Below are 27,169 nucleotides of genomic sequence, written 5' to 3' on the forward strand. Positions count from 1 at the left end.
GGCCGGTGGTAAAACAAAATGTTAAATATATTAATTGGGTTATAGGCAAGAAGATGATGATAATGATGGTTTCCAGGACTTTGGAGTTGATCAGACAGAGTATATTTCAATCAATAATGCCTTTGTCAGATCTACCTCTACCCGGTTCCTTTTACTGTTAGTGCAAGCGGGGTTACCATTCCATTTTCATTCTATAAAAACCTCCATAGAGTTATATTATAAAAATTCAATAGAAGACATTATTAACCGCACCTTGTCCTCCACCAATATTATTTCTAAATTTCGATGCTTTCAACCGATTGCAAAAAGAATACTTATAATCGGCTCAGATTTTGTTAAAATGTCATCTGTGGATATAAATTACAATCCTTCTAGAATAGATTAGAAATATTTTTTTATTCAAGTAGACTTGTTTACAAGCTCATTTAAATCGTCAATTGTTTATGATTGTACCGCTGGGCTCGGGGTGTTGTTATCAGCTGGGAAGAACCCGCAAGTAACTCAACGGTTACTCTTTCCAAATTATTATATACAAGTTAATTTTACAATTGCATGAATATTAGGCCTGTAATTTGAATTACAAAGACAGATAGATAATTTATTTGCATTACTTACAGCACACAAATTTATAACAGACACAGATATACATAAAAAGCGATATAACATAAATGATTAAAAAAAATACATAAAACCGAGTACAATTTTTCCTTTCGTGCGTGTGCCATAGCAATACAAAATGGCCACAACTCAGTTTATTGCTTCGCCCTCAAAAGAGCAAAGCACTGATATTCTGTTGCGGCCAAAGGGAATAGAGTAACAATAAAACAATACTATCAGACTATCTATACAGTAAACAGACAGATACGACAGTTTATCTAGCAGACAAATGGAACATAGAGCTTGATAATTCTAAGAAATTACTCTTCTTCGATGTCGGTTCAATAGGTAAACAATCCGTCTCTCCCCACAAATCTCGGAAACCGAAATCAGGTGAACGTTCCATACCGCTTCCTTTGTCGTCTGCACATTGACCTAGGTCGAGTCTAGACTGAGTCTAGACTGAAAATTAGATCCGGGGTGGCTGCTGAAGGTGTATTGGTCTCGAAACGCGACGGAGGCACAGTATAAGTTACAGTACTATTTGAAAATAGTAGAATTCAAATTAGACACGAAATTCCAGTATTGTCTTGTAGCTATTTCTAATATGTAGATGTCAAAAAGTTGGCGATTCCCAATTTGTTTACATTTTTAAGCGACTTCCAAACGCAAGTTTTTCACATTTAATTTTTTTTGCAACTTATGCAATTCCGTAAGCGATCCTTAATGTGTCAATCGACTTCAGAAAAAGGAGGTTCCTCGTACGTTTTATTTATTTATTTATACTTTATTGTACATAAAAATTACATTGTTATTATTTATATTTATTTGTATCACATTTCCATATTTAGAAATAATAGAATTTCCTTGGTGCCTCCGATCAAACTGTTTATAATTACTCCTCTCCATCCAAAGGTTGCCTGCAAGAGATCGCTCTTAGCGATAAGGTCGCCCATTGTTTTCTCATTGTGATTATTTCTTGTAATTATTTATATTTATAATAAGTTTACTATTGTAATCTTTTAGAGGAAACAGTAAAGAGTATCTATCTATCTATCTATCTATCTATATTTGAGATAAGTAAGCTTAACTTTGTAAGAGTTCTCTTCCAGCAAACCCTGAGTGGAAAGGAGCATTAATTTTTTATGTTTATAATTCCATCAATTGTAGACCGATTTGGAAAATTCTTTCTTTTATATAAAAGGAAATACTTTCAGATCACTCTTTTAGAGAAATCTCATCAAAATGTGTTTGACGATTTGATTTTTAAAATAATATACTTTGTTTTGCCATGATCAAGGTAAATGTTTTTTTTTTTTTTTTGTAGAGCAAACTTAGTCGACTGCAGAGTAAAACTATAAAAAATATCTGTTGGCGATCTAGCAAATGTTTAATATTTTATTTTTATGTCATGGCAAACCCCTTCCTTTGCTTGAAATACCGTGACGAACAGACGTGTTTTTTCTGTGTTATTGTGTACGAAATACCTAGTAAGTGTCCTGTTTTATTACAAGTGTCCCTTCATTCACGTATCCAGCAATTAACTAAATTCAAATTTGAAAAGCCACAAGGTTTAGGTTGGAATTCGAACTTGCGATCCCTGAACCACAAGCGTTGTCTAACTAAGCCGTCGCGGATACAAGGGAAAGATATGTGAAATTAATGGGTTTTTCTTTGCTTTATTTCAGGTGAGTGTGTGAACACTGTATATAGATGTGAAGAAGGGAGCCAGAGTGATGTAAGTTTTATTTTTTTTTTATACAACTTAGAATGGCAAACAATCTGACGGCCCACCTGATGGAAAGTGGTAACCGTCGCCTATAGACATGAGCAGTACCATGGACATAACAGAGTATACTGTTTCGCCCATGATGCCCCACATGCGTTGCCATTACTGAGGACTCAGATGTTATTCCTCTGTACCCTGTAAATTCACGCCATATCCCACCCTTCAAACCGAAACACAGCCATGCAAACACAACTGCTTCACGGTAGAAACACGAATGGTACAGAGGTATCCAAGCAATCGACTTTTGTGTTCTCCCTCTGGTAAAATCCTCCCTCTGGTAGTATTTGTATTAATTACTAATTAACAATTAGTATTGATGTTTTTTAAATGAGGGTAACCGCAAAAGAAGCAAAGCCACCGACACATCCTGAAGGATCAGCAAGCTGAAGTGGTAATAAGCTAGGCACGTAGCTTGAAGAACCCACAAACGATGGGGAGGAAAGGTTCTTGCGTGGTGATCCCGTACGGGCTAAGGCAGTGTAGGACGACTCCACACTAGATGGAGTGACGACCTGAGATGCATTGCAGGGAGTCTGTGGATGCAGGTGGCTCATGATTGTTCCTCATGGCAGTCTATATGGGGGGGGGGGGGAGTGGGGCTATGTCCAGCAGTGGACAGTTAACAGCTTATAATTGATTTTTGTTTGTTACCTCATCAAAATAAGAAGGAGACTGTACAAAAGTCGTTTGCTTGGGTACCTCTGTCCCATTCGTGTTTCTACCGTAAAGCAGTTGTGTTTCGGTTTGAAGGTTTTTTTTTTGATGGGTGAAAATGGTATGGTAACCCCGTCTGCGCTAACGGGATACGCTGGCGGAGCACCACTGAAGGGTGATAGATGAGAATGAAAACAGGCCAGTTAGCCCATCATGATGAATTCATCAGGAATTAACCATGATAGTTTCCAGGGAGAACCGCGAGGAGGTCGACCTGGTTGAGTATATTGTTAGCAATGGGATTCTCAGTCTCCATTACTAACAATCTCTTTCCCCCCCGGTTTGAAGGTTGGGATATGGCAGTGAATTTACAGGGTACAGAGGTATAACATCGGAAAGAATCCAGATTGGTGGCGGCATGGTGAGCCGGGTCGTTAAGCTCCCTATAATATGGTTAAACACACCGATGTCTAGCTCATTCGTCATACTCGTGAACGGGTGCTTCTAGTCCATACTGGTCTGTTCAAGAGTACTATGATTGATTTACTACAGCATGGGATTCTTCAAAAGGGGGTAAAGAGGTTTCTTCAGGGTCGGCAACGCGCGCGTAATACCTCTGGTATTGCAGGCGTTCATAGGCTACGGTAACCGCTTACCATCAGCTGGGCCGTATGCTTGTTTGCTACCTCAGTGGTATAAAAAAAAAAGAATTTGGACCGTACCGCTGTGCGGATGAATGGTCACTTTCACCAAACGTTCGACCTGGTTTCGCAGAATTTACGCTTAATCTACCGCGTTGAATTGTAGCAAATATTTCGCTTTTTTTTTTTAGTGTAATCTATAATAGAAAACAAACTGACGGCCCACCTGTATGGAGAGTGGTAACCGTCGCCTATAGACGTGAACAGTCGCGGGCGTTACGTACTCGGTTAAAAAACAATCTTATATTGTGACACAGTATAAAGAACTATACTTTTCATCCTTACACTGTGATACCAATCTTTACTAATATTATAAATGTGAAAATTTGTTTATTGTTTGTTTTTTACTTTATGGCGCCTTAACGAATTAACCAATTTCTATGAAATGTTTTTTTTGCAACTTAGAATGGCAAACAAGCTGATGGCTTACCAGAGGGAGACTTTGTACAAAAGTCGATTGCTTGGGTACTTCTGTCCCATTCATGTTTTTACCGTGAAGCAGCTGTGTTTGCATGACTGTGTTTCGGTTTGAAGGGTGGGATATGGCAGTGAATTTACAGGGTACAGAGGAATAACATCTGAGTCCTCATGGCAATGGCATGGGGGTTATCATGCGCGAAACAGTATACTCTGTTATGTCCGTGGTACTGCTCATGTGTATAGGCGACGGTTACCACTTTCCATCAGGTGGGCTGTCAGCTTGTTTGCCAATCTAAGTTGTGTGAAAAACTGTTACACGTATTTATCCATATTGATTGAAATAATACAATACATAATAGTAGGAAACAATTGCTCGAAGGCGAGCTCAAGTCTACAAAAACTGCATAAAAAAAATCTTACTATTCCAGACATCGCCGATGACTTATTATCCCGGGAGGAAAGGGATTGTTAGTAATGGAGACTAAGAATCCCATTGCTAGCAATATACCCAACTAGGTCGACCTCCACGCGGTTCCCCCTGGAAACTATCATGGTTGATTCCTGATGAATTCATCACGATGGGCTAACTGGCCTGTTTTCATTCTCATCTATCACCCTTCACTGGTGCTCCGCCAGCGTATCCCGTTAGCGAAGGCGGGGTTACCATACCATTTGCACCCATCAAAAAAGACTTGGAATCCCAGTCAGTAATATACCCTGATGACGCGAAGTCAGGTAATACTTGCATACTTGTACTGTCACATTTTTTATTGGTAACATTATTGCGTGTTATTTTAATTAATTATATCCTAATGCTATATATATATATATATATATATATATATATATATATATATATATATATATATATATATATATTTTTTTATACAACTTAGAATGGCAAACAAGCTGACGGCCCACCTGATGGAAAGTGGTAACCGTCGCCTATACACATGAGCAGTACCGTGGACATAACAGAGTATACTGTTTCGCCCATGATACCCCCATGCGTTGCCATTCCTGAGGACTCAGGTGTTATTCCTCTGTACCCAGTAAATTCACGCCATATCCCACCCTTCAAACCGAAACACAACCATGCAAATACAACTGCTTCACGGTTGAAACACGAATGGGACAGAGGTACCCAAGCAATAGACTTTTGTACAGTCTCCCTCTGGTATAGATTAAAATTTTGATTTAAAAACTAAACTTTCGATCTGATTTTGATAGATAGGGACCAATCTATAAGGACATTATAGATTGGTCCCTATCTGTTATGACGAATTGGGAACCTCCTACTTTTTAAGTCGGTTGAATATTATAAAACTACTGATACCGCGAAAACGTTAGCAAAAGAGGCGGCAAAATTATATCTGCGCAATTTTCTCTTTTTAAATTTTAAACATCCGGGAATACTGGCAGTTCGAACAGAGTTATGGCGCTGGCAAGCTTTTACCGTCGATAAAGAATTCCGTGTTTTATTTTTAATTACAGCTATGGCCTTTATTTTCTATTTAAACGATACGTGACATTTCTTCGTGTCCACTGAAAGGTAAATGACGTCTTAATATTTTTTTTAATTGATTCAAAAGTAGGAAGGGTTTAAAATTGAAAAATACAACGAAAAATGCTGTAAAAACTTTATATATATAAAAAAAATAAATAAAAAAAAAAAAAAAGCATAAAAAATCCCTGAGTCTTCAGGAATGGCAACGCATGGGGGTTATCATGGGCGAAACAGTATACTCTGTTATGTCCACGGTACTGCTCATGTCTATAGGCGACGATTACCACTTTCCATCAGGTGGGCCGTCAGCTTGTTTGCCGTTCTAAGCTGTATAAAAAAATATAATCTATAAGTGAATTACTTTATTGGTATAATTTAACAAAGTAATGAATAATAACATTAATACTGGCAAACAATGTGTCTATGGCATACTGCGTTCTGGTTTTGTTTATTAATCAGTATGGATCAATGAATGATTATGAATCATTATGTAGTCATGCGCAATCAATCAATTCTTACAAAAAACTGTACCTAAATGTGCAAATTTATTTATTTAAATTTGAATACACCTAGATAGTGTAAATGGCGGACTTAATACCATATGGCGTTTTTTTCTTTGATAGGTGAAAATGGTATGGTAACCCCGCCTGCGCTAACGGGATACGCTGGCGGAGCACCAGTGAAGGGTGATAGATGAGAATGAAAACAGGCCAGTTAGCACATCATGATGAATTCATCAGGAATTAACCATGATAGTTTCCAGGGGGAACCGCGAGGACGTCGACCTGGTTGGGTATATTGCTAGCAATGGGATTCTCAGTCACTATTACTAACAATCCCTTTCCAACCCCAACCAAATGACGTTGTATGTTAGTTGACCGATAAGGGGGGGGGGGGGGGGGGGGGGTTGTTAGTAATAGTAGTTAGGGGGAGGTTAGTCCTGATTGCTATTAATACACACTATCAGGTCGACCTCTACGCGGTTTCCCCTTGAAACTCTCGTGACTAATTTATCGTTGAATTCGTGATTGATAAATGATGTCGGACGAAAAACTGCTTAGATAAAAGTGAAATACAGTTTCAGGCAAAGCAAAACGTCTAAAATATATTATGATTCTAAGGTTTTAAAAAAAGAGAACGCAAATGATTGGCCTGGTATCCTTGGTGATGTATTCACTTGTCAGAACCAGGATCACTGACCGGGATATGTTTAGTGACAGGAATTGGCCTATTTTATCCACCTTCATCCCGTATAAGTACATGTATACCAAATTTTATAACAAACCGTTGAAGTGCCAATAAACAAACGTACTGTAAAATTTATATATTTGTTATTTTGTTGTTACCTGAAAAAATAAAATTATGTTTAAAAAAAAATAAAACGACTTGTTTGAAATTGTTAAAAATTAGAATGTCCGTACTAAACTTAATACATGGATACCCTACCTTGTCTTGGATGTCCTAAAAACATTCCCGGATCTCAAGAGAGTTGCAGATTATTGCGTAGTAAATTTAAATTTATAATTCTTTAGTAAATGTAATAAATTAAATAACTTAAAACTCTTTTAAAATTAAATAAATGCCATTATAAAAATAACTAGCTATTAGTCGCTGTCTGATAGAGTAGGTACTAGGCTGTCATAACTGTAATAGAGGTGTGACGTCATCCCTATTAACTTATCGAATCGAGTTTTTTTTTTGTCCCCATTCCGAGGCAAAGGAACTAATTACATACATCTATTGCTCTCCACGGTGATGGTACTCTGATGTGTGTAGTTTTAAAACGTGATCGGCAAAGCAAGATCGGTGCCAAGGTTCGCATTTGCTATTGCGTCAAACCAAACGTGTGTCGTAGCAACATCTGTCTAGACCAAACGACGCCGTACACGTTTACACAGTCACGCTTTAATCGATTTATTTACGTTCTTTAATTGTACAGTTTACACTTGAAGCGGATTTTTTTTTACTACATGCACTTACCGTAGATGGAGAAGTATCGAGCGCTTTTGTTGTTGCTAAGTGCGTCTTGTCATGCAGCGCAAGAAGTTATTTTCCGCTCGACAACAGCGGATCTGTGTCAGAAGGGCTCGGGGAGAGGTCGCGTGACGTCATAATCACAATGCATTCTAATTTCAAACGAGTTCCAAATTTGAAAATGTACGTTTCGTTTTTCAACCTTTGCGCAATGGTATTTAAGTGTAAAATTAATTATCCGGCAATAGATTGGATGCTGGTTACCTTGCTACGAATTTTAATAAAGGTCATATGTTTGTTTAATGGATTGCGCGATTTTGTATTTAATGCGATGGGAATAAAGATTGCGTGGATTAGTTTTAATGATTATCTTTAACTATTGGCAAAAGATATGAAGGTCTGTAATATTAGCATACAAAGGCCGACGTTATTGCGTAGTGGCCACTATGTTTCTTTGTGTTTACTACTATTACGTATTATTCCTGTCATTTTTGGATGATTCTATTTTTGAATTGTGGTCAGAATTGCTTTGAAAGAAAAATTGTATTTTTTTTTTCTAAATACTATCGAGAATGGGAAACCAGCTTTCAGTCTAGCTGATGGATAATGGTAAATGTTGCCTATAGGCACGAACAGCACCGTGGACATAGCAGAATACATTATGATGCGTATGGTAGCCCTTATGCATTTGCACTGCCATATTTACTCTCTCTATATTTCTCATCAAACCGAAACTCAGCCATGAGGCACTATGATTTTTTACCCTACTGTCCAAAAAGGAGTGTAATGTTTGCAGGGTTCATGTATACATGTGAATTCCTTTATTCCACTGTTAACGTCTAAACCTCTTAACATATTTGGATGTATGGGGTTTCTTCACAATCCTTACATCATCTCGAATGGAACTGGCTGTATTTATTTTTAAATAGTTCTATTTGGGGAGAAAGGGATTGTTAGTAATGGAGACTGATAATCCCATTGCTAGCAATATACCCAACCAGGTCGATCTCCTCGCGGTTCCCCCTGGAAACTATCATGGTTAATTCCTGATGAATTCATCATGATGGGCTAACTGGCCTGTTTTCATTCTCATCTATCACCCTTTACTAGTGCTTCGCCAGCGTATACCGTTAGCGCAGGCGGGGTTACAATACCATTTTCATCCATCAAAAAAAATTAGTTCTATTTTTAAACGACGAAAAGAAAAAAAAAGTGGGTTGTTCTCAATTTTGTTGTATTTTTTTTAAGATTAATACCTCATAACTCTGTCTTTTGTAATTTTTTTCTATCTGAAAGAATAAACTTACTTTACTTACATTCCCTTAGAATTTTTATTAAAATCAGTTTAGCATTTTAGTTTTTAGATCAAAATAACTGGTTTTGTCACCATTGAAGACGGTTTTTTTTATGGGATACAATCTTTACTTATTTCGCAAGGCAGTCGTGTTTTTTTAATGCTCCAAAGTCTTTCCGGTTAAATGTTATTTCTGCCTACCCCACACGGGATTCAGTTTGAATATATTACCAATCGACATCTATTCATATCCACAGGGAAATACTTTGACCCTGCATTGTGTTAATAGAATGTTCTATAAAACGTCACAAAGGTCCTTTATACCATTAATTAGTTGATAACAGATTGACATACAAGCCAACGTGTGTATTATATATTTGAAACTTTACCCGTCAGTTATAAAGTCTAATTTTGTTTGTTTGCGTGTCGATTACATTGTACGAACTTGTGCAACGCTTGTGGACTATGTTTGAAGCGTGGTGGCTAATGTAAATTATCCTATGTTCTAAATTGAACAATTTCAAAAGAAAAATACACTTTTTTTATGCAACTTAGAATGGCAAACAAGCTGACGGCCCACCTGATGGAATGTGGTAACCGTCGTCTATAGATATGAGCAGTACCATGGACATAACAGAGTATACTGTTTCGCCCACGATACCCCCCATGCGTTGCCATTCCTCAGGACTCAGGTGTTATTCCTCTGTACCCAGTAAATTCCACCCTTCAAACCGAAACACAGTTATGCAAACACAACTGCTTCACGGTTGAAACACGAGTGGGACAGAGGTACCCAAGCAATCGACTTTTGTACAAAGTCTCCCACTACTAAACATGGTAATGGAATGGTAACCCCTGTGATATGGGTATACGTTGGCTGATAATTCTTGTTGAATACGTCACGATGGGCTAACTGACCTGCTTCATCCTCACCTATCATCCTTCACTGGTGCCCCGCCTGTCTATACCTATAGCGCGCGATTTTTTTTTTTTGATGGGTGAAAATGGTATAGTCACCCCGCTTGCGCTAACGGGATACGCTGGCGGAGCACCAGTGAAGGGTGATAGATGAGAATGAAAACAGGCCAGTTAGCCCATCATGATGAATTCATCACGGATTAACCATGATAGTTTCCAGGGAGAACCGCGAGGAGGTCGACCTGGTTGGGTATATTGCTAGCAATGAGATTCTCAGTCTCCATTACTAAACAATCCCTTACTAGCATTCCATTATCATCTATTAAAAAAATACTGTTCAGTTACCGTTGGTAACGTGGGCAAATAAAAAAAAAAAAAACAATTTGGCGAGAAACTAAGAGGAGGAAAAATATAAATAAAAATTGGCAACACTGTTATCATTTTAAACATATATATATATATATATATATATATATATATATATATATATATATATATATTACGTAAGCAACATTATGTTTATGTTTGTGTACAAATCATACACGTTTATGTGTGTGTGTACTTAACACACACACGTGAATGTGTACGTATGTGTTGTGTGTACACATGTGTATTCTATACTGTGATACGTTTCCACGCGCCATGTTTTATTTGTCGTTCCATGACACGTGGAATGATATCACTGTAACCTGGAAACGATAGAATACAACTTCCAAATTGTTCCCAATTCGTAAAACAAAAACAATAAAGGTATTGTTTTTGTTTTTCTGTTAATCTTTTGGGGTCACGTCTTTGAATCGAAATGAACCGATTTTGATTGGTTTTTTTTGTAATCGATTTTGGTTTACGAGTTGGTTTCATTTTTATCATCATCATTTCAGCCATCATCCGTCCACTGCTGGACATAGGCCTCCCCCATAGACTGCCATAAAGAACGGTCCTGAGCCACCTGCATCCACTGACTCCCTGCAATGCATTTCACTTCGTCACTCCATCTAGTAGGTTGTCCTACACTGCGTAATGCGAAACCGTATATTTGTAATTATTACATAAAAAAAAAAAAACAAAAACATTCGCCCTATACTATGTTTGTCCATACGGGGTCGCTACTCAAAAACCTTTCTTCCCCATCGGTTGTCGGTTCTTCGAGCTATGTGACCAGCCCGTTGCCACTTCAGCATGTTATCCTTTACTTTATAATACTAAGTAGTGGGTGGGTGGTAAATGGGTACTAATACCACCTGTTGCTAGCAATATACCCTATCAGGTCGACCTCCACGCGGTTCCCCCTGGAAACTCTCGTGACTAATTTATTGAATTCATCACAATGAGCTAATTGATCTGCCTTTTTATTCTCACCTATCACCTCTCACTGGTATCCCACCAGTGTGTGTACCGATAGCGCTGGCGGGGTTATCATGCCATTTTCACCCATAAAAAAATCATTGTGGTTAATTTTAGACGAATTCTTCACGATGTACCAACTGACCTGCCTTCATTCTCACCTGTCATCTATCACTGGTGCCCCGCCAGCGTATGCCGATAGCGCAGGCGGGGTTACTATTCCATTTTCTTCCATTAAAAAATAAAGTAATAGATTATTATAACTGAAAGAGAGAAAAGATGTCAAATACGCATCTGTCCTCTTCAAGTCTGTAGGTAACAGTTTTAACTTCCCACTAGTTGGCCAGTGAGTTTGTTTAACATTCCAATTAGTGTAATAAAAAAAAAAACTTAAAAATAAATATTCCACACTGCAACGTCCCGTCACTTCGCTAATTTATGGTCAACCTACAAACGTAACGCGAACGCGGAAGAGCGCCGTCTATTTAAGATCGCGCGCGCGCAATGTTGACAAACAATCTACTGTCCCGCTCGTTCGTGCCCAAACCGTATATGTCCATCTCTCTCTAACATCATGGCCGACCGATTCGCACAGTATACGCGGAGATAATGTTACGTTGGCGTTATAAATATTTATTGTTGATCTTTTTTTTTTTCTTTTTTGTTAATATGAAACGTTGAAGTGAAATGCGGTGTGGATACGGATTCATTACTTTTTATATGATGTTTGAACTTGTTGTAATGTTGTTCTAATGGTATTACAGTCGAGTGAGTTAAAAAAAAACAAATAGATTTTTTTTGATGAGTGAAAATGGTATGGTAGCCCCGCCTGCGCTAACGCGATACGCTGGCGGAGCACCAGTAAAGGGTGATAGATGAGAATGAAAACAGACCAGCTAGCCCATCATGATGAATTCATCAGAAATTAACCATGATAGTTTTCAGGGGGAACCGCGAGGAGGTTGACCTGGTTGGGTATATTGCTAGCAATGGGATTCTCAGTCTCCATTACTAACAATCCCTTCCCCCCCACAAATAGATTTATAGATCGTTTAGTAAAATTGTGTTAGTTAGTTTTAGTAAACAAAAACCGAGTTCACTTGTGTCAAAACTTTATTTGATTTCAAAATTGAACGACTGAATCGATTTTGATATTTCTATAGGACCAATCTGTAAGTATGTCCTTTGACATAAAAAAGAATGTTCCAAATTGGTCTGACTAGGTTATGAGGTAAGAAACATAGGTAAAAAAATACAGTCTAATTGAGAACCTACTTCTTTTTGAAGTTGGTTGAAAAAAGATATTTCAGTCCTGATAAAATTAATGTAAATTGAATTAATGAAGGATAAACGACTAGATCTTATATAAATATAATTAATTAAAAATATTTGAATTTAGAAGGCGGATTAGGATACATTATATTGAAAATATTTGAATTTAGAACGATGATAGGATACATTAAATTGAAAATATTTGAATTTAGAATGGTGAATAGGGCACATTAAATTAAAAATGTAATGTTCTACATTCAAATATTTATATTGTACGAGGATCGAATTCTCGACCAGCATGTGAGACGGGTTGCCAAATCGCCGCACCACGGCTGTCGTACAGACGAATTGAGAATATATTCCGTTTAGGAAGCCCCCCACAAAAGTGGAACGCGTATTATAGAACGGTAACAAACGGTTATTCTTGTTATAACTTCATTAACATTAAATCATTGTGCAAGTGATAACGGTACAGTATTATTGTACGGACATATATTTATATATGTACCTATATACAAACCTCTTTATTGTTCACTATGGGGATAGCGTCGTTGATTAGTTTTCAACCGAGTTCAAAAAATAGAGGCTCTCAATTCGATTGTATGTTCCAAAGAAGAATTTTTATGTTTGTTACCTCATAATTCCGTCAGTTGTAAAAAAAAACAAATAGATTTTTTTTTTATTTGAAAAGATATAGTTACAGATTGATCTCGTAGGAATTTTATCAAAATCCGTTCGGTAGTTTAGTTTTTAAATGAAAATAAACTGGTTTTGTCACAATTGAAGTAGGTGTTTTTGTCCGTGGAACAAAATCCGTTGTGATGACGCAAGAACGTGTAAATTAAGTAAGCAATAAGATCGTTCCCTAAAAATGCTATGTTTAAATGGATATATATATATATATATATATATATATATATATATATATATATATATATATATATATATATATATATATATATATATATATATATATATATATATATTAAATGAACTGAGGCGGCGTCAGTGAGGGGTGGCAATGAGGTCAGTTAGTCCATAGTGTTGAATTCCAAAAGAATCAACCACGATACTTTCCAGCGGAATCGCGTGGAGGTCGACCCGATAGGGTATATCGCTAGTGATAGGATTTTTAGTCCGAATAACTCTATTTTCCCACTTATTTATATGTTTATTTTAATGGATGATAATGGAATGATATCCCCGCCTGCGCTAACAGTATACACTGGCGGGCACCAGTGAGGGATGACAGATGAGAATGTAAAGACACCTGGGCCATGACACGGGGGCCTCGTAGACGCCGACCTGTCAGGGAATATTGCTAGCTTACCTCCTCTTTTACATATATTGCGTTACGGAACTCAATTGTTGGCAATCGATTCGCTCTTTGCAGCACTTGTAACTCTATTGTTATCAGAGTGATAAGCCAAGAGAGACGGCCTTGCGATTGCGATAAAATACAGTAAATGTGCGTTGCGTTCGCCACACGATTGGGTCAGTGGGTTTTGCAATGTAATTGCCGTCTTAGGTAACTTATAAATAGTGTATACGTAACAGTTAAAGCTCTTAACTACAAGTTGTTGTAACTTTTGACTGAGATCAAGTGCATTTTGCACCGCGAATAACAGCGAAATTAATCTTGCACACACACACATAGATAAATGGCTACGTTCCACTAAGAAAAAACGGGGTTCAAATGTGGTAAAATCAGTTATTTTGATTTCAATACTAAACTGCTGAACCGATTTCGATAAAATTTCTATAGGATCAATGTGTAAGTGTTATTCTTTCAGATAAAAAAATAATTTTCCAAATCGGTTTACAAGTGACGCAGTTATAAGGTAAAAAACGTAAAAATTACAACCGAATTCAATGCATCTTTCTTTTTAAGTCCGGTTTTTTTTTAAATGGGTGATAATGGATAGGTAACCCCGCCAGCACTAACGGTATACACTGGCGGGACACCAGTGAGGGGTGATAAATTTAATTTAGAGAGTGTTCCTATGATAATTTCAAGAGAATTCGGGTTATATTTAGTTGTATAGAAGCTGTCTATACCATCACCTCGTTGCCGCATTTCGGCTATCTGAGCACGTGACCTCCATAAGGGACACCATAGGCCACGGCACGCCACTCTCCGTGGTTTGCAATGACCCAATCATTTTTGGGTCACTTTCCATTCCGTTGTATTTTTATTTGCGATCTCCGTAGTGTACTTAAAGTACAGTACTTATGTTTTTTTTTTATACAACTTAGAATGGCAAACAAGCTGACGGCCCACCTGATGGAAGTTGGTAACCGTCGCCTATAGACATGTACAGTACCATGGACATAACAGAGTATACTGTTTCGCCCATGATACCCCTCTGGTAATTTCACGCCATATCCCATCCTTCAAACCGAAACACAGCTATGCAAACACAACTGCTTTACGGTTGAAACACGAATGGGACAGAGGTACCCAAGCAATCGACTTTTGTACAAAGTCTCCCTCTGGTAAGAGTTTATTTATTTTCAATCGACTTGTTTTTTTTTTTTTTTTTTATAGAACTTAGAATGGCAAACAAGCTGACGGCCCACCTGATGGAAAGTGGTAACCGTCGCCTATAGACATGAGCAGTACCATGGACATAACAGATTATATACTGCTTCGCCCATGATAGTTTCCCCTCATGCGTTGCCATTCCTGAGGACTCAGGTGTTATTCCTCTGTACCCAGTAAATTCACGCCATATCCCACCCTTCAAACCGAAACACAGCCATGCAAACACAACTGCTTCACGGTTGAAACACGAATGGGACAGAGGTACCCAAGCAATCGACTTTTGTACAAAGTCTCCCTCTGTAAAAGGATTGTAATTTTTTTCAAGTTAGTTACCTCATAATTCCGTCATTTTCTAACCCATTTGGAATATTCTTTTTTTTTTTATCTAGAAGTATATAGTTTCAAATCGATTGAATTCGTAGAAATTTTCATCAAAATCGATTCAGTTGTTTAGTTTTCAAATGAAAATATCTGGTTTGACCACGATTGAAATCACCAACTAATTAAATAATATTCTTAAATTTAAATTAAATAAAAAAAAAAAAACCGGAAATCAACAAATAAGAATCATGTCAAAATTTTGCGTGTTCTATATTTTTTTTAATAACTACCGGTAATAATATCTGACTAATTTTAAATTCTCGCCAGCCGGTGAAAGACGGCCATTTTGTTGGAGTGGGACAGAGCTATCTGAATTGGAGCGAACACGTGTCAGATAAATCTTCATTGTTATAATCTCCTGGTACTTGTTCTATTGAAGTGGTGGGTGAATTGAGTCAACGAGGTCACGGGTTCGATACCCCGCAGTGGCTGATTAAGTGTCACCGTATTAAATTGTTTTTAAATGAATCATTAAGTTTTTTTTTTATTGTTATTAAATTTTGTTATTAGTTAGATACTCTTTATTGTTTCCTCCAAAAGATTACAATAATAAACTTATTATAAATATAAACAATTACATGAAATTATCACAATGAGAAAACAATGGGCGACCTTATCGCTAAGAGCGATCTCTTCCAGCCAACCTTTGCATGGAGAGGAGTAATTATAAACGGCTTGATTGGAGGCACGATGAAAATTTTATTATTTCTAAATATGGAGATGTAATACATATAATAATGTAATTCAATTAGAAATAATAAAATTTTGATTGTGCCTCCAATCAAACTGTTTATAATTACTCCTCTCCATCCAATGGTTGGCTGGTTGATTTTTTTTTGATGAGTGAAAATGGAATGGTAACCCCGCCTGCGCTAACGGGATACGCTAGCGGAGCACCAGTGGAGGGTCATAGATGAGAATGAAAACAGGCCAGTTAGCCCATCGTGATGAATTCATCAGGAATTAACCATGATAGTTTCCAGGGGGAACCGCGAGCAGGTCGACCTGGTTGGGTATATTGCTAGCAATAGGATTCTCAGTCTCCATTACTAACAATCCCTTTCCCCCCGCTAGTTGATTATTAGGTGAACGACTTTGTTCTTTCGATGCTCTACTTTATCTGTTTTGATCGCTGTACTAGCTTTTACCCGCAACTTCGTCCACGTGACCGGGATATGTTCACTGACCGGGGATAAGAAGTAGCCTATATCCTTCCTCATCACATATAGTGTTTACCAAATTTCATAGTGATTGGTTCAGTCGTTAAGCTAAAATAACAGACAAAAAACATCACACAAACATTTAAAATACTGGAAAGGCAATGGGATTCTCCAATCCCTTTCCCCCAGAAAGGGATTGGAGAATCCCATTGCTAGTAATATACCCAACCAGGTATATATATATATATATATATATATATATATGTGTATATATATATGTATATATATATATATATATATATATATATATATATATATATATATATATATATATATATATATATATATATATATATATATATATATATGTGTGTGTGTATATATATATAATATTATTTGCTTATATGTATTTTTTTAAGTATATGTATTTTACTGCTCATGTCTGTAGACGACGGTTACCACTTTCCATCAGGTGGACCGTCAGCTTGTTTGCCGTTATAAGTTGTATAAAAAATGATGGTTTTTTGTGTAGAACATAATCTAAATTATTTAAAGTAGTCTATATTATACAGTATTTTAAATACAGGATAGTATAATAGAATTATGCTATGTCCAACTCTATCCCATATAGTTAAATACATAGCGATCGATTCAGCCGTAACGGCGCCTCGAGCTAACAAACAAACTCACTTTCACATTTATTAGTAAGGACAAATACATGAAAACAACCGGGCGGTAACCGTGTCAACACGTAGCATGGGCTCGCTTCGGTCGCTTCGGTCGCTTCCGGCTATCTACGCGCTGTAGTGATGCGCCGACGAGTCGACTTCTTAATTTTCTTTATAAATACCCACGTTGTATGTTTTTACCATTTTTTTTGGTAAATTTTATGGGTTCGCGAAAAATTTGAGAAATTTGGGGTTTGATTTTTAACAGTTTTTGAAGTGAAACGAATATTTATTTGTCAAAACACTTTTACAAGGGTGATTAATTCAGAAATGCGGTTTAGCCATGGTGGTATATTAAGTGCTCGACTGACATATAAAGATATTCTGACACTTGGCTACGGTTGACTGGGAGAGAATGCTTCCAGCATTAAGTACGCCATGTACACATATTTGTACTAATGAATAAATAAATAAATAAAAATATATACATGCAAACTATGCAATTGGGGGAAGTATTGCTAATATAATTTCATTCTAATTTTGTATGTTAGCACACTAGGTTTATAACATTGATTTGGCTTTTGCTGTCATAATGTTGCAGTTATTTTTCGTGAATAAATAAAAAAAATAAAATATTTCATGGTATTTATATTATATACCGCTATCGTCATCACCATATCAGCCTATACGTAACGTAAGCCTCCCCTTTGGGGGGTTTTGCCAGTAGTTGGCACGCTTGACAGCAGGAGTGTTGGCTTGGCAGGCTTTGGACATGTTTTAAGAGATACGCCGCTGTCCATCCCTCGCCGTCCATTAGTCGCCTCTTACGACGCCCACGGGAAAGGAAGGGGTGACCTACGGTAAACATATGGCTGTACGGTTTAAAAATATAAAATTATGTATACTTATACACACATATATAAATGCTCAATCTAATTGCATAGTTTTTTTTTTTAACAAATGGTAATGGAATGGGCACCAGTGAGGGATGATAAGTGAGAATGAAAAGGCAGGTCAGTTAGCAGTGGGGCCATTAGTCTATATTACTATCTATACCCAACCAGGTCGACCTCCTCGCGGTTCCTAATATGCCCTATATTGCTAGCAATGGGGCTGTCAAACTCCATTGCTAACAATCCCTTTCCCCCCAAGCTGGCCATATTGGTAATATATGTACGGATTGTGTAACACGAGCTTCCACAAGTGGTCTCGGAAGCGGTTCACCTCAGCAACAAAGGCGGCTGGGCGGACCTTGGCCTAGTTGCATGCACCCCGCCCACGTACAGCGCTTCAGCGCTTCACCGGTCAATACTAATATGTATAAATTGCACAGCGACCTTACAAATGTTGGGTTTTATTAACATTACGTCAGTGATAGGAATTAATTAATAGTGTATTTTAAAAAAGGGCGAGCACGCGAGAGATATATCTTATATATAAAATTCTCGTGTCGCGGTGTTTGTTACCAAACTCCTCCGAAACGGCTTTACCGATTTTTATGAAATTTTGTGTGCATATCGGATAGGTCTGAGAATCGGCCAACATCTATTTTTCATACCCCTCAATGATAAGGGTGACCCTCTCCAAAATATTTATTTTTTTATTTTTTTTGACAAATTTTTCCATTTGTATTTTATTATGATTTAGCATTGTAAAATACATACAGTTTTACGATCAACCCCTATACTTTAATTGCGATTTTTATATTTCGCAATAAGTGGTAAAACAACGTTTACGGGGTCAGCTAGTATATATATACTACTACTGCCACTCACTACGATTTTCAGCGAGTCTCTTCACCTCTTGATACGACACTACACCAACTATACATACATACATACATATATATATATATATATTCTACTCAGCTTAGTTAGTAAAAGAAATAAGTATATTTTCTAAACATATATATATCTATGTATGTTCAATAGATAATTGACTGTCTATGAATAAAAATGACTGAATATGTCATAGTTTAAAAATGTTGTCAACCACTGCACTATAACCAGACTTGGTGTCTCTTCCTTATATTAAAAATAAACTGGTAAGTGAAATTCAGATATCAACAACATTTTTATAATATAAAGTAATATTTTATCTTATAAGGGTGCCGCCTTGCACCCGACCTTGGCCCAGTGACGATTTTACCGCTCAGCGCTTTCAGCGCTTCAAATATTATCTCTAATGTCCAACACAAAGAGTTGGACCGGCAACTCGTTTTAATATATTTTATTAATAATTTTGCTCCCAATTTTGTTTGTTATAATAAAATAATATTATTAATGTAATATTATATTATTATTTTAATACTGAGAACAATAATTCAAGCCAATCTCCGATGATGCTTTACCAATTTTAATGAAATTTTATAAATAAATGTATTCATCATCGTCATTTCAGCCATCATCCGTCCACTGCTGGACATAGGCCTCCCCCATAGACTGCCATAAGGAACGGTCCCGAGCCACCTGCATCCACTGACTCCCTGCAATGCATTTCAGGTCGTCACTCCATCTAGTGGAGGGTCGTATTGCTTGTATATATATATAAAATAACGGTATTGTTTACTCCAAATACTTTCACCCTCCGGCGGGTGGGCTAAGGTAGGGGATTTGCCTCAGCTTCAACCTCCGACGCTACTCCCGGGTCACGGGAACTAACGCCTTCAGGCGGGCGTTCTAAGTATAGTTTTTATCCTAACAAGTAAAATTGACTATTTAGGTGGCTGTTGGGGGGCGATACGTTTGCTGGATCAACTAATATTACGATAAATTTATTCAAATTTATTTCTTTTTTTTTTAATATATATAAGTTTTTTTACTTTTATTTTATACTATCGAAATGACACAAGCTTACAGCCCGCCTTATGGTAAACAGTTGCTGTATGTGCAATACAACGTGCCTTATTAATCCTGAAGGAACCTTATTGCCCCATTTTCGAAGAAACCTATAATAAGAGATAACATTTTATCATAATTAATAATTCATAGACATCAAAGCTGATGAAAGAGTTTGAAAAGCGCTGCAGCGCTGTTTTTTACAAATCGCGTTCTATTTTTAAACTGGGGCGTTGGCAACAAGCGCCCGCCAAAATAGGTCGTTTCAAAAATAATTAATATTTTAGTCTATGGTCGTTTAATGGACTATTGTATAGAGAAAGGTAAAATACGGTTCGTTTTTAACCGACGGCAAAAAGAGAGAGGTTCCCAATTCGGTTGTAATTTTTTTGTTTGTCACCACATAACTCCGTCAGTTGTAAACGAATTTGGAAAATTATTTTTTACGAGTACCTATTCGAAAGGATTGGATTAAGACATAAAAAAAAGCAGAAAATCGGAAAAAATAACAGAAAAATTGTATTTCTATTCCAGATGCACAGCTGCGAGACGTTGCCAGCGGCGCCGGCGACGGGTCCAAACCTCCTCCTGGAGCTTGGGCGGCTCATCATCAGAGCGCGGAGCACGAGTCCCGTGTGCCGCGCGCCGGCCGCCACCCGCGACCGCCTGTTGCAGGCGAAGCTCCTCGCCGCCAAACCTTCCACCAGCCAACAAGTGAGTTATGATGTCCTAGTGTCTAGTCCCCACACATGCTTGACACCATCTGCGACACTCCTTGTCGCCAGGGGGGAAAGGGATTGTTAGCAATGGAATTTGACAGCCCTATTGCTAGCAATATACCTTATTAGGTCGACCTCCACGTGGTTCCCCCTGGAAACCATCGTGAACAGTTCTTGTTGAATTCGTCACGATGGGCCAACTGACCTACTTCATCCTCACCTATCATCCTTCACTGGTACTCCGCCGGTGTATACCGATAGCACGGGTGGGGTTACCATTCCATTATCATCTATTAAAAAAAGACTCCTCGTCTCCGAGCCTTCCACCAGCCAACAAGTTAACGACAAACACGGCGATTGCTCTGATGGAAAGTGGTAATCTTCGTCTATACACACGAACCAAATTAAGGGTCCTGATTTTTTTTTTCTGTATGTCAATAGGCTACGTGGTTAAAGAGTTTGAAAATGACATTTTTTTTTTTTAATTCCCCATTGTAGGTGCAGAGCCAGCCGAAGCCGGAATGCGACGAGGCGCGGCCCGCAGTGGAGGCCGCGCTCAATGATCACGTGCAGGCTCTATGGAACGATCAAATACCCATATGCATCGAGGTGATCGTTGTTTATTTATTTATTTATGCTTTATTGACCATATTACAAAAAAAATGTCTGGTACAAAAGGCGGCCTTAATACTATATAGCATTCTCTCGCAGTCAACCTTGTTTACAACATCGTTCTACTACCACTATTTCTATGTTCTAATGCGAAATTTTGTATGATTACATGTTTATTACTGTTACATACATAAACTGAATTAAATTTTTGTCAAATTTAATATAATATGATTAGGTTATGTTACTTAGAACTTTAGTTCGAGACTGTACAAAAGTCGTTTGCTTGAGCACCTCTGTCCCATTCGTGTTTCTACCGTGAAGCAGTTGTGTTTGTATGGCTGTGTTTCGGTTTGAAGGGTGGGATATTGCAGTGAATTTACAGGGTACAGAGGAATAACACCCGAGTCCACAGGAATGGCAACGCATGGGGAGTATCATGGGCGTAATAGTATACTCTGTTATGTCCATGGTACTGCTCATGTGTATAGGCGACGATTACCACTTTCCATCAGGTGGACCGTCAGCTTGTTTGCCATTCTAAGTTATATATAAAAAAAACTGAAATATATTGCCCAACCCTAATTGATTTTTTTAATGGAATGGTAACTCGCGCTAACGGCATACGCCGCCGGGGCACCAGTGACGAATACTTGAATGACAAGCAGAATTTATCTTGTAATTTATATATAAATAACTAACTCAATGACTGGATAATATTGTAACAGATCCTTAGACTATTTCTAAAGTGAAAGAAGTGTCGTCCTCCTCTCTCGTACTCGCTGTGCCCAACACGGTCCATAATTGAAATGTTATCTACAAATTATATTATGGAACGCAATAAGAAATAAATAAAAATAAAAATACTTGACAGGGTGTGGTAGTTACTAACAGCATTACTAACAATCCCCCTCCCCCCCCCCCAGGTGCTGCTGGCGCCCGATTGTGCTGACTGCTACTCGGCGCTGAGCCGCGCGGACGCCAACTTCGACAAGCACACGCAACGCGCCCTGCTTCTAGAACGGTGGACGATCAGCGCGCTGCTGCACAAGTCAGTACCACCGGCGTCCAATTGTTTATTTGTTTATTAAACTTTAATGCACCTAGACAGTGGAAATGGCTTGGCCACCTCTGCCACATTCGTGTTTCAACTGTGAAGCAGTTGTGTTTGCATGGCTGTGTTTCGATTTGAAAGGTGGTATATTGCGTGAATTTACTGGGTACAGAGGAATAACATCTGAGTCCTCAGGAATGTTAACACATGAGGGTTATCATGGGCGTAACAGTATACTCTGTTATGTTCATGGTACTGCTCATGTCTATAGGCGACGGTTACCACTTTCCATCAGTTGGGCCGTCAGCTTGTTTGACATTCTAAGTTGTATAAAAAGAAATATATATATGTATATTATGTAATAATAAATAATATCAGATTAAAAACTATTCAAATACGAGTGAAATGAAAGAAGCAAAGCATTTTTCTATTTTTTTTTAATTAGCTATCATTTTTTTTGTCCCCATCCATTCCCAATTTCTGTCAGCTATTAATTTTTGCGCTGTCAGTGTACACTGGTGGGGCACCAGTGAGGGTTAGATGTGGATGAAGTCCGGCTAGTTAGTACAACGTGACTAATTCCCCAACAATTAATCATGACGGTTTCCAGGGCATGATCCCATCTCTCCTACAGGTACCGTCAGGCATACAACGTTTGAAACGCGCCCTGCCTCCACGCGGTTCCTCCTGAAAACCAACGTGATAGATTTGTTGCTAAATTTGTCAGGCTAACTGACCTGCTTCATCCTCACTGATCATCCCTCACTAGTGCCCCACTAGGGTATACCGTTAGCGCGGGTGGGATTAGCATTACATTATCATCCATTAAAAACAATAGTCAATGTAAAAATATCCACTTTGTAAATTACAGAAACCACGAGATACCTGGGTTCATAACGTCGCAATGGCTGCTGAACGCGATCAGGTCGCAGCTGCACTTCTCACAGTTGTCTGCGTGGCTCGCCACACTCAAGTCGAAAGGCGACGAGGCCTCCTCACCCACCGAGCGCAGGTATATGTTCTCGACTTAATAAGGACAATGGTCTTTTAGGTAAAAGCGTGCCATATTATTTCTTACTGTCATTTTAGACAGTTTTGGTACTGCTGAGAATGTTAAACTTACAGTACACCTGATGGAAAGTGGTAACGGTCATCTATAGACATGAACAGCAGCGTGGATATCAAAGAATAACACCTGAGTCCTCAGGAATGGCAATGCATGGGGGGTATCATAGGCGAAATAGTATACTCTGTTACGTCCACGGTACTGCTCATGTCTGTAGGCGACGGTTACAACTTTCCATCAGGTGGGCCGTCAGCTTGTTTGCCGTTCTAAGTTGTATAAAAAAAAAATGTCTCTGTATACTGTAATTTCACTTTCCTACCATAAAGAAAGTGAATTTACATACATAACTAATTGTGCCAAAGTATTGCTACTTTTACGACGACTAAAGCGTTTATCTCTCTCACAGATTACATTATATTATCTATCTTTTAGACTAAAATTCAATAAAATTCCATATATTTTTTAAATATCTTGGAAAGTAGTCAAACCATTTTCATTATTGGGCAATATGCATATCGGAAAATCAATGTGAAACCTTTTTTCAGACGCAAACTCAGCCGTGAGACATGCAACATCAAAAAACTAGAGTCCAACTGCGACGAACCAACCGAACAGGACCGCAAACTGCATATCGTCTACTCCATAAAGATACCGGGCGAGAACCACATGTCAGAGTTTACTAGGCCACCGACAGACCACAATTTTCCCATCACAGACATAGGCGAGAGCATGTACCTCAAAGTGGTTCTACAAAGTCTCCCGCGCGTCGACGAAATACCCGTGGTCAAGTGCAATTGTAGGAGAAACGGCAAAGACCCAACTAATATCCAGGAGGAATTGGTTGGGATACTAAATGATCTCACTTTAGGACCTAGGTCAACTAAATTCGCGTCCGACTTCAACGAACCAGATAAAGGGAAGAAGATTCTAGACGACAGGATGCACACACCGTGCAGCGAGAACGGCAAACACAAATGCAACTGTGACGATGAGTCGGACAGCAATCACAGATCTTCCACTAGGTTAAGTCAGGAGCCGAAGAAGTTAGACGAGCGACGGCTGAAAGAGATAGCGAAATACAAAAGGCGGTTGCGAAAAGAGAACAAAATGAAAAAGCTGTGCGACAGTACGTCATCAGAAGGGGACAATTTGAAGCCCAAAGAAACGCACACGTCCATACCTATACTGCAAGCGGCCAGATTTGACAGGTTTAGAGCAATCGGCTGCTACAGAAACCAGACGTATTTGACATTGCCCGCCAGTAGGATAGAGTCCAAATCACCCTTCGTCGAGACCGTGAGCATTCCACCAGCAGAGTTTAAGAAGACCAACACTGTTTCCACGCAGACGGACGATTTAACTTGCCAGTGTGGTTCGCCTTTGTTGATGAAATGCGACGGCTGCTCCGACAGAGGAATGGTGAGATCGGAAGCGAATTACAATTTAGCTCTTCTCGATCAGTCAGAGGTGCTTTTGGACGCGATAAACAAATGCCAAGAGCAGAACGGCGCAAGAAGGAAATGCGAGGATGATGACAAGGCGTTGAAAAAGCATAAATGTGATAATTCTAGTAGTAACATAATGTGTGATAAATATAATAATAGTTTAGACGTAGAGAGTGAGTCTATTATAAAGAGACCCAAGTTGAGACGATTTTATCCCGTAGTGGATCGGATAGAGAAGATTGTAGCCGAAAGGAGTTCGAAAGAAGCGGAGAAAGATATGGAGGAGTTACATTTGAGGAATGACGATACGGTGTTCTCGTTGAAACCGGAGACGAAGAGACAGAAAACCTTCTCGATAAGCGAAGATTACGTTCTGTACGAGAAATGTGATTACGGCACGATTGACAAGTGCGATATGGAATCTCCCTCCGAGGAGAACGGGTTCCAGTTCCCGGACCCCAAGAAGGGGCAGGACACTGTGCCGTCCCCGACGGAAATGGACAGGTTTAGGTGGCGGTTCGATTCCGCTGCGTCAATGGTGTTCCACACGAAGACTGGTTTACCACTGACGTCCAGTCCCGCCCCCTTGCGGAGGGGGAACAACTGCTTCGATTTTGATGATTCAATCAACGGAATTTCTGGTATAAAGAGGTTGGTAAACATTTTTTAATTTGAACATTATATATATTATATATCAACCTACTTGATGGTAAGTGGTAACTGTCGTCTACAGTCATGAACAGTACTGAACAGCATCAGGAATATCCTTACTAATATAAATGTGACAGTGAGTTTGTTTATTTGTTACCATGTAGTCTAAAAGTTGCACCAATAGCAGAGAAGTTGGGAAGTAATATATTGGTTATGTCATGTGTAGGAATGAAAGCCATGTTCTGAGGAAGGAGTTAAGTATGAAAGTGGATGGATGTAAAGAAAAGGGACGATTGAAGGAAAGGTGGATGGACTGCGTGAGAGATAATATGCATAAAAGAGGAGTGAGCCCAAGTATGACGGTTGACCCCTGAACTGGATTTGTGAAAGACATACTGTTCCGACCCCAAATAAATGTGAAAGGACAAGGCAATGATATGTTCAGCAGTGGACACATAATGACTGAGATGATGATGATGATGACGATGAAGGCAATGATAAACTAATACGAAAATGTATTTTGTTTTCCAGTGCCCTGTTCCACCCGATCTCCCCCCTGTCGCCTGCGCCGCCTACTTCTCCGTCCTCCCCACGTCCCATTTCACCCCTCCCTGTCCCCACCTCTTCCTACATCCCCGCTCCAAAACCTGTATCCACACCCGCCCCCGTCCCCACACCTGTGTCCGTCCCCGCCCAAATTACCGCTCCCGGCACACCGCCGCCCAAGACGAAGAAAGGACAAACTCCGAAGTTGAAGATTGGGCCCAGCGGTGGACTACTGGGTAAGTGTTAACTAAATATCAAAACATTATTTTATATATATACAAATTTTGATCCACGACTTCGTATTTTTTTTATACAACTTAGAATGGCAAACATGCTGACGGTCCATCTGATGGAAAGTGGTAACCGTCGCCTATAGACATGAGCGGTACCGTGGACATAACAGTTTGTTTATATTTTCAACAAGATCTATTGAGACAGACATTACAATACCTTCGTGCCTGTCCGTTCTTCAGGCAGCTTCGAGGAGTGCGCGCTGCAAGGGCGGCTGGAGCCGGTGGCGACGGTGGCCGGCTTCAGCGCCGAGCTGGGCGCGTCCGGGGCCTTCTGTCCCCCTCACCGCCGGCTGCCCGTCACCGTGTTCTTCTACGCGCCGGGCGGGACCAACGCGCCGTACATGGTGAGTGATACGAAATGACTCATGCGTCATACTCGTGAACGTCATTAAAAATAACACACACATTCTCTTTTTAGTGTGGGTGCACTTTGTGTTAACATGTATACGTACACATACATATGCCATTTATTCCCTACTCCCCCTTTTTCTTCCTTTCCCGTAGGTGTCAGCTGTGTCCCTGTTAAAACATCTCTAAACCTTAACTGCGGTTGCTAACTCACCTGCCAAGCGTAGCAACTACTGACAAAACCTCACAAAGGAGATACTTATGTTCAGCAGTGGATGGTTAAAGACTTTTTTTACACAACTTAGAATGGCAAACAAGCTGACGGCCCACCTGATGGAAAGTGGTGACCGTCGCCTATAGACATGAGCAGTACCGTG

At 38.9% G+C, this 27,169-nt stretch overlaps 1 protein-coding gene across 1 annotated transcript in view; it reads left to right on the forward strand.

The window, feature by feature from the left end:
• The window catches only part of LOC113515688 (uncharacterized), a 58,036-nt gene that overhangs the window by 29,379 nt on the left and 1,488 nt on the right, over positions 1–27,169 (forward strand). The window contains exons 2-8 of the mRNA XM_052898249.1: positions 20,596–20,775; positions 21,279–21,389; positions 22,316–22,440; positions 23,315–23,455; positions 24,055–25,605; positions 26,137–26,387; positions 26,625–26,788. Coding sequence (XP_052754209.1) covers positions 20,596–20,775; positions 21,279–21,389; positions 22,316–22,440; positions 23,315–23,455; positions 24,055–25,605; positions 26,137–26,387; positions 26,625–26,788 — 2,523 coding nt within the window. The remainder of the gene's footprint in view (positions 1–20,595; positions 20,776–21,278; positions 21,390–22,315; positions 22,441–23,314; positions 23,456–24,054; positions 25,606–26,136; positions 26,388–26,624; positions 26,789–27,169) is intronic.

This window comes from Galleria mellonella, unplaced genomic scaffold (genome assembly GCF_026898425.1).
Source record: "Galleria mellonella isolate WM207_F2 unplaced genomic scaffold, CSIRO_AGI_GalMel_v1 utg424, whole genome shotgun sequence".
Taxonomy (NCBI): Eukaryota; Metazoa; Arthropoda; class Insecta; order Lepidoptera; family Pyralidae; genus Galleria; species Galleria mellonella.